At 46.3% G+C, this 8,508-nt stretch overlaps 1 protein-coding gene across 1 annotated transcript; it reads right to left on the minus strand.

Annotated features, from left to right (window-relative positions):
• Positions 1–2,168: 2,168 nt before the first annotated feature.
• DLX6 (distal-less homeobox 6) lies at positions 2,169–8,301 on the minus strand (the record flags this gene model as incomplete). The annotated part of the gene is made up of 3 exons (XM_083376688.1): positions 2,169–3,221; positions 5,418–5,611; positions 7,740–8,301. 3 exons carry the CDS (start codon positions 8,299–8,301, stop codon positions 2,970–2,972), a joined length of 1,008 nt encoding a protein of 335 aa, XP_083232814.1. The 3' UTR covers positions 2,169–2,969.
• Positions 8,302–8,508: the final 207 nt, after the last annotated feature.

Raw genomic sequence — 8,508 nt, forward strand, 5'->3', positions numbered from 1 at the left:
TTCAAGATTATTCTTCCTCAGGAAAACTTGGGGGACAAGATAACTGACTCATCTATGACAGGCCTGGATACCCTTGATTTAAATGCTCAATAGCTTTTGCCCCCTAACACAAATCAGAACCAGTCAGTGAACCCACAACCAGCTGTACCTCAGAATTCTCTTCCATTCTTCCAGCATTATAATTTTGGTTAATTTTCAATTTTAGGTCCTATGTCTCTGCAATTTGTGTATGAATAACAGAATAATTTCCCTCTTTTGTTTCGCCTTTCCTGTTCCTGAATCTAAATAAAGATGGCTTTTTAGTATTAAAAGTGGAAGAAAATTACAGGTAATTATCTTTGACGGTAAAAAACGCTGTAATCAGCGGGCTACATGAAAAATTACTCTAATTATGGCTGCATTTAAGAGAATGGGGGAAAAAACCTTCTTATGGATAAAAACCTTAAATTGTCCCCAATGTCTGCTTCAAATTGGATGGCACTGCAGCTGGGGGCTTTGTTCACAATTGATCCTGGGGAGAGCTGAACCCAAAGTTTCACAGTAGGCACGGGGAGGGGGAGAAAAAAAAAAGAAAAGAAAAAACATTTTCCCCCTCCAAATGTAACAATGCGAATGGTAGAAAATGACAAGACTTGATCGGTTTTAAGCCATTCTGAAGACTGACTGAGCGTGGAAGTTACTCAACAAAAAACCGGCGCTGGTATATTGGTAAGTAGTCTTGGCTTTTGTGTCTAATTATAGTGACTGTCCTTTTGCACAACTGTATGTAGCTGTCATTATATTCAGCACTCCGAGAATCTCCATTGACTTCTGATAAATGGCTCAGTGGTTTCAAGGTTCATAATTTGAAGGATGCCCAGGGCTCTAGCCATTAATTCTCTCAGTATGGGGCATCCTGCTTGTGTGACGAAAGGGGCTTTTCATGATGGATGATTTCTCGCTTTGGCACCACCTCGCAAGGATATCATTCGCGGCAGCCCTACCCTGGAGAAGCCGGGAGCGCTCTGCCAGACCCGAGGAACCGGAGGCAGCTATAGCTGCCTGCCCGAGGAACGACCGGCCACAAGGCCACCCCTCTCTCTGCTCATCAAAGCAGGCGAACGTGGCATGCGAACTTGGGGTGGGGCGGAAGGGGGGAACCAGGTAGAATTACCGAAAATCCAGAGGATGGTTAGCCCTAATACCGACAAATGCACGCGACCCCAGGTGGCTTACTGGGAGACAATTCACTCCAACCCAAGGCTCTCCTGAAAAATAATTTGGATTGGGAGGCTGGTATGTCTTAAAATCCACTCTTGGTGGATTCAGACAGGCTTCCTATAGGAAATAATCTTCACCGTTAGAGTGGGCAGATAGGAAGGTCGGGCGGTCCCTAAAGAGACACGATTTTTAGGACTGATTTGTGCGTGGGTGGGCGTGTGTGTGTCTGCCTTGCCACTGGCCGGCACCTGCTGGGGAGGGCGGGGGGGGGAGAGAGACTTCCAAAGAGAACTACTCGTCCCTTAGACTGAGCTCTTCTGGTGCTGCTCTGCTCCTGAGGAGGTATGCAAAACTTTCCTACTCTGGAGAACTCCAGCTAAGCCAGGCCACCGAGGATGTGGACTGAGAAACTGCAGCCTTGGATAGGCTACCCCAGAGGAGTAAAGCTCCAGTAGAAGGAGTCATAAAGAATCCTTCTTGATATGCTTCGGAAACGGGGGTGGGTGGGTGAGAGGGAGAGAGGGAGGGAGGGAGGGAGAGAGGGAGAGGGAGAGAGAGAGAGAGAGAGAGAGAGAGAGAGAGAGAGAGAGAGAGAGAGAGAGAGAGAGAGAGAGAGAGAGAGAGAGAGAGAGAGAGAGAGAGAGAGAGAGAGAGAGAGAGAGAGAGAGAGACAGGTTGTAATTTTGGCTATCTGAATAACCGGGAGGATGGGAAGCCGTCAGAGAAAGAAACTTGTCAACGCACAGAACTAAAGCAGGACTCTTGCACATTTTGTGGCTTTTTACTCTATATATGAAAGAAGGAGACAAAACATACAAAGATATATATATACAACTAAAATTCAACAGTATGTACATCGTGACTGTCGGCAGCTGAAAAACAACTCAGAAGTTTATGGGGAGAGGATTGTGGTCGGAATTTTAGCCTTTGGACAGGGAAAATGTTGTTTTTTTTTACTTTCCCTGATTCTTCCTCCCTTTCTCCACCCTCCCCCCCCCGCGAAATCCATTGGAAAGAATCCCTTCTGGAAGCCCCCTTAGAATAAATAAAGGTGGCGCAAATGCAGAACTCTACTTGGTTGCAATGGGGCACGCGCAAGGGACCTTCTGGTCATTTTCAGGTGCTTTAATTCATTTAGAGTGGCTTATTGATTATAGGAGGGGGAAAGGTCTTTGGGGGGGGGGGAGAGAGAGATTGGGGAAGAAAAGACTTCGAGTTCCGATCAGGATTCGCGATTGTGCTGATTGTGTGGGTGTGGGTGTGGGGGAGGTATAAAATACTCTTAGTAAACCAGATTTTTTCCCCTCTCCTCACCCCCGCATCTTCTTCCCGGGATGGCAGTTCCTTCTTTCTAAAGAAAAAAAAATATCTTCCCGCTGTCCATTTTGTTTTGTTAATCTAGGTTCGGAGAATAAAACTAGGGTAGCTTTTGTTAGCTTTTTTTCATTCCACAGGATCTTTTTTAAGTTGCTGCGCGGTGGACTAGTAGGGAAAGGCTGTAATTGGGTTTTTTGTTTTTTGTTGGTTTTTTTTTTTGCTCTGACTTGTACTCCCAATAAGGCTTGGTGCCTTTGAATCCCCAACAAAACATCCCAAAGAAAGCATCTGACGTGGGTTGCGACGCAAATGGTTTCTCTCTGCTCGAGATCAATGACTGAGGTTAAAGGCGAGGGGAAGGCAGAAGAGTCCGTCTTCGTTGCCACGCGCTCCCAATTCACCCCCAAGACCCACGAGCTGGCCAAGCCCAGCAGTTGTTGTTCTTGGACCGTTCACATCATTTGTGGTCTCTGCATAGTGTCTTGATGTGGGGAGGAGTACCAGTGAGAATAGCCAGGCATGTAGCTGTTGGGAGGCATGTTGACTCCTTTGGCAGAGGCTGAAACGTCCCAGACTGGAGGGAGACCTGGAGAGCGCGGTGAGAGGGTAGCCGAGCCGGGCAGGGGGTCTGTCTCGTGAGGATTGCTGCCTTGCTTGAGCAGTTTCTTAAACTTGGAACGCTTATTCTGGAACCAGATTTTCACCTGCAACCAAAAGGGAAAAGTCATCGAAATGCCTATAGAACAGCAGCTTACCAGCAGCCAGGGGGGGGAGGGAAGAGGACAAAGAAAAGTCTCTTTGAAATTTCCTTTCTCCCCCCCCTTCTTTATATTTGGAGCAATGGAGCCCAGTTACCCTGAATCATAAAGTCCAATGTCCTCCCCTCCCTCTCCCCTAACCCTAACCCTTCCCTTCCTTCTTATCACTGCAGTTACCTGCAACAAAGGAGCCTTAGGTAACTGAGTATTAAATTTTATTTTACTGTGTTTATTTTTTTAAGGGCCTTTTTCTTCTATGAGACCATTGCAGTGCACTTACTCTGCTGGCTTATTTTGTTATTCATCCATTCAAAGCATCTACGCAGGTACATAAGCTATAGACGTGCACAGCTTTGATATTCATCAGTATACTATGCTGCATAATTAAAAACATGCAACACTCGTTTTTGAATAAGAGGCGAAGGGATAGAAAGCTTGGGGGGTGGGGTTTTTTGTTGTTGTTGTTGTTGTATTCAACAAAAGTGATTATCTACAATCTTGATTCATATTGTAGTGGCTTCCCATCTCAAATCCCCATCCTCCAGCACCTGGAACTGCCCTTAGCAGACTTTTTCACCTGGACTGGTGCAGCTGGTTCTTCACTTACAGTGGGATGAGTGTGCAGTCCTAGAAACACATACTCAGCGGTTTCACTGGTCAGCTGGATCTACTCCTGAATAAATCTGCTTACGAAGGGGGTGCCACTTGGACTTGAAAGAGCTTTTAAGATCAGGCTCTAAAATGACTCTGGCAGCTGACTGGCTTCAGGGGGCCTAAATTGGCTTAAATCACAAATATGTCAGTATAGTTGGAAATCCAGCTTGGCTTATAAAAAAAAGGAGAATCAAAAACAGCCCCTGTGCAGCAGGTCCTTTGGTGGTCAGCAGGAAAGGGCTAGAAAAATGAGCCGATTTGAAGTTTATAGTGGAGATCGCTGGCTTGATTTGAGCGCTGTTAAAAAAAAAATCTAAGATATGGGATAAGGGAGGAACTAAAAAAGTTAGAGAGACTTTAAAAGAAGAATATAATACATGGACAATCGCAAAGTGTGTGTCATTCAAATGGGGTAGCTGTTGGAACTCCCTGACAATATACATCTTTTCTCTATAATATTAATTTTCTAGTACATTTCAACCTGCAAGACAGAATACAAGTTCCTGTTTTCCTGGTCAGAAAGTTCATTATTACCTTAAGACATGGAATCTCAATTCTCTGTATTTATTCTCTGTTTTACTTACATTTTTAACTACAAGCCCTGAGCACATATATGATTGATTCTCCCACCCTCCTGCCCAAAATGCAAATGCCACCAAAACTTTTAAAAAAAACCCCAAACCCAAAACTTTTCTTGCTATCCAGGAATACAATTAATTGCTGTATTTCACTCTTCCAAGTCAATAATACTCCACGTGTCATTCAGGCTTAAATTTGCAGAGAAACCAAGAACACATCAACCACATTTAACTGTAGCTTAACTTGTTCTAATTTTGTACACGCTTCCCTTTGATCCTCAGCCTTTATCACCACCTTTTGTACATTTAGCCTAAGGGCACCCACTGGATTCTAGTTACTCATCCAGGATAATTTACTATTGAATATCACTAAAGTAGGTGTGTTTTATTTGGGCCCAGAGGCTCTTTAGCATAGCTAGTATCTTTCTACTATATCAGACTAGGATGGAGAGACTGTTCTACTCTTCCTACATCTAATACTTCATATATATATATATATATATATATGTGCATATACATATATACATATGGTATATTATATATATATATATATGATTCTTTTATAGTTGATATTTTGACTATAATAAAATAGATAAACACCCAAATTCTGAGTTGGCAGATATGCCTTTTTCTAAACACATTGTTTGCCTTGATCAGAGGCAAAGGAAAAGTAGAGAGCTAGATGCACTAGATCTAGATTTCCAAATATCTCCGCACAGATAACTGATAGCTTATCAATACACTTTTAGATTATGTTTAGGTGATCCACTGCTTTCCATTTTCTATTCTTAGTCCAAGGAAATTATACATTAAAAAAAAAATATATCTCATTGCTACTACCACCAGCATGTCAGTCCTGATCTCCTCTCCTAAAGGTTGCCTGGCCTGGCCTTTCTTTCCTAGGAATTACCTGTGTCTGAGTAAGTCCTAATGAAGCCGCCAGCTCTGCTCTCTCTGGAAGTGCCAGGTATTGGGTCTGCTGGAAGCGGTGGTTTAATGCCTGCAGCTGCAGACTTGAGTAAATGGTTCGAGGTTTCCGGATCTTTTTCCCTTTCCCATTAAATCGAATCTCCCCATTTTCAATCACTGTGGTTTTTTGTTGATCTGCAATCAAAACGGAAAGTGCATTGGAAAGGAAGAGGGGCAGCTAAAAACCTCATGCCTAGCTTAGGGGATTGTTCGTGTTGGGAGTTTATCTAATGATAAAACTGCCCCAATATGATTGCTAAAACTGTAGAAGCATTAAGGGGAGGGCAGGTAAATAAGGCAAGCAGATCATCAATGCCCTTTTTAGTGGTGGATTCACTTTTACCTGCAAAATGACCCTACTGACTTTCCTGACATTTCTGCAGGCAAAAAACGTATTAATTAATGATGCATAGAGATTTTTTTCCCCTCAAGTAAATAAATACTGCTACTTGTGGGAACAATTCAGAGATCTTCATTCAAAAATTGCAACAGGAAAATAATTTTAATGAAACATCCATTTTATATTAGTTTATAATTAGTATGGTTATCTAAATACCCCTCTAAACCACAACTTTTATTTTGAATTGACAGAAATAAACACATATTATGAGAACATTTCCTTTAATATGGTTATCCTCATTTTATACTAATGCAAGTTAATTTATTTCTCTCTCAGTGAATAAATGCAGAGAAATTGCAAGAACTGTTTGGACAGACAGATAACCAAAGTCAAATATAGGAAAAAAAACCTTTTCATATTGACACTATTGCTGATTTAGTCATTTATTGGTTTGTTAAAATATTTATTAGAGATTAGCTGATTAGACAGATGGATAAAAATTCATATATAATTTGAAATTTTACAAAGTTTTACAAGGCTGAGGACACATCCTCCCTCTGCTACAAGCACCTAAGAGGACACTGAAGTCATTTTTGTGTCCTAGGCTCTGTAATCTTCCTTCCTTCCTTCCTTCCTTCCTTCCTTCCTTCCTTCCTTCCTTCCTTCCTTCCTTCCTCCTTTCCTTTTCCTTCCTTCCTTCCTTCCTTCCTTCCTTCCTTCCTTCCTTTCTTCCTTCCTTCTTTCCTACCTACCTACCTACCTTCCTACCTACCTACCTTCCTTTTCCTTCCTTCCTTCCTTCCTACCTTCCCCTTCCTTCCTTCCTTCCTTCCTTCCTTCCTTCCTTCCTTCCTTCCTTCCTTCCTTCCTTCCTTCCTTCCTTCCTGGAACTGTTGTGGCCCATCTGCCTTTGGCTGAGGAGGAATTTCTTTTCACAGAGAGCCTGTCACTTTTGTGCCCATCATTGTAGGAGAAGGCAAAGGGCCAATTGTTTTCTCTAAAATAATTCTGCCACACAGGCCGCCGCACAGAAAGGGCACCCCTGGGCTAAACAAACATTCATTTTTTAAAAAAATAATGAAACCCCAAACAAACAAGTTATAATTCTGAACTGCGGAGGGTCAGTCTGGTCCTAGAAAATGGTCTGTAGGCATACAATTGCACTCCACAGTCCATTTGAGAGCGTTCAAGTGCATGACAATGCTTGTCGAACCCACGGGGGGAAAAAAACCCCACATGCTTGGACATTCTCAAGAACACCGGAATTCTGGTTCTCTTGTAGCACTCGTGTGGGTCTAAAGAACGTCACGGAGCTGCCGATTCGGGTCGTGTTGGTGCAAGAAAAGAAGTCAGGATAGTGGGAGGGGAGCTGCAAATGGCAAGCACACTTACTTAAGAGTAGAGTAAGTTCCACTGAACTGCTTGCGACTCCCTTCCCTGAGAAACAGGCTCCGGATCGGGCAGAGAAAATATCATTTCAAAGAGACCTGCAGCGCGAAAGAGGGCGCGGGGAGCCGGGCATCTTCGTCCACAAACGGTGGAATGAGAAGCCAGGTCCTGTGCGTTGCCTGGATGGTCACTTGCCAGGAAACGTGCCTCGGAACGAAGCGGAGGGGGAGACGAGTGAAAAGGAAGCGGCAAGACAGAGTGCAAAAGAGGGAAGCCAGAAGAAAACGCATTACAGGCCAGAATAAAGCTAAAGGAAGGAATCGGAGAGCCAGAAAGAGGGAGGAACAGACAGAAAAAGGGACAAAGGGACAAAGGGAAGGAAGGAAGGAAGGAAGGAAGGAAGGAAGGAAGGAAGGAAGGAAGGAAGGAAGGAAGGAAGGAAGGAAGGAAGGAAGGAAGGCCAGCTACATCGGGCAGACGGAGGAGGCGCGGGGGGCCTTGGCTGAGATCCGCGCGCGCGTCTGGGTCACCCACCTGCGTCGTCCGGCCGCGTCTGGCTGCCCGCGCCGCCGCCGCCGCCGCCGTTCCCGCCGCCGTTCCCGCCGCCGTGGTAGGACTGGAGGTAAGGGCTGTGCTGCGAGTGGCTCACATAAGGATAGGCGGCCGCGGCCGCGGCAGCAGCCGCGGCAAGCGAACGGTGACTATAGGAGTTGGCGCCGGCCGGCCCGGCCGGGTAAGGCGCGGCGTGGTGGTGGTGGTGGTGGTGGTGGTGGTGCGGGTGCGGGTGCTGGTGGTGCGGGTGCGAATGCGAGGCCGGCGCCGCCGAGTGCAGGCAATGGAGCGGGTAGTGGGCGCCCGCCATGGCCGCCGCCGGCGAGGTCTGTTGCTGCTGCTGCTGCTGCTGCTGCTGCGCTGAATGTGAGGAGCCGCCGGGCGCCTGTGCCACTGGAGGCGGCGGCGGCGGCGGCGGCGGTTGGGGAGGCTGCTGAGGCGCCGGCGGCGGCGGCGGCGGCGGCTGCTGCCCGAACTCCATGAAAGCAGATTTGGACGAGTCCTGCGCTTCCAGCCCGTCAGCCATCGTAGTCATGGTCATCATCCAAGTTGGGCAGGCAGAGACGAGCGCCTCTGCCCGGCTCGGCGCCCCCTTGCGCTCCCGCCACCTTCGAGGGAGCCTATTAGCCTGCGCCGGGCGGGAATTAGCGCCGGGGCTCGCTCGCTATATTTCCCCCCCTTTCCCTCCTTTTTTCCCTTCTCCCCCCCCCTTTTGGCGAGTGTGTGTATCTTGGGGGGGGAGTTGAGGTGG

The sequence above is a fragment of the Vipera ursinii genome (genome assembly GCF_947247035.1).
Source record: "Vipera ursinii genome assembly, chromosome: Z".
Classification (NCBI taxonomy): Eukaryota; Metazoa; Chordata; class Lepidosauria; order Squamata; family Viperidae; genus Vipera; species Vipera ursinii.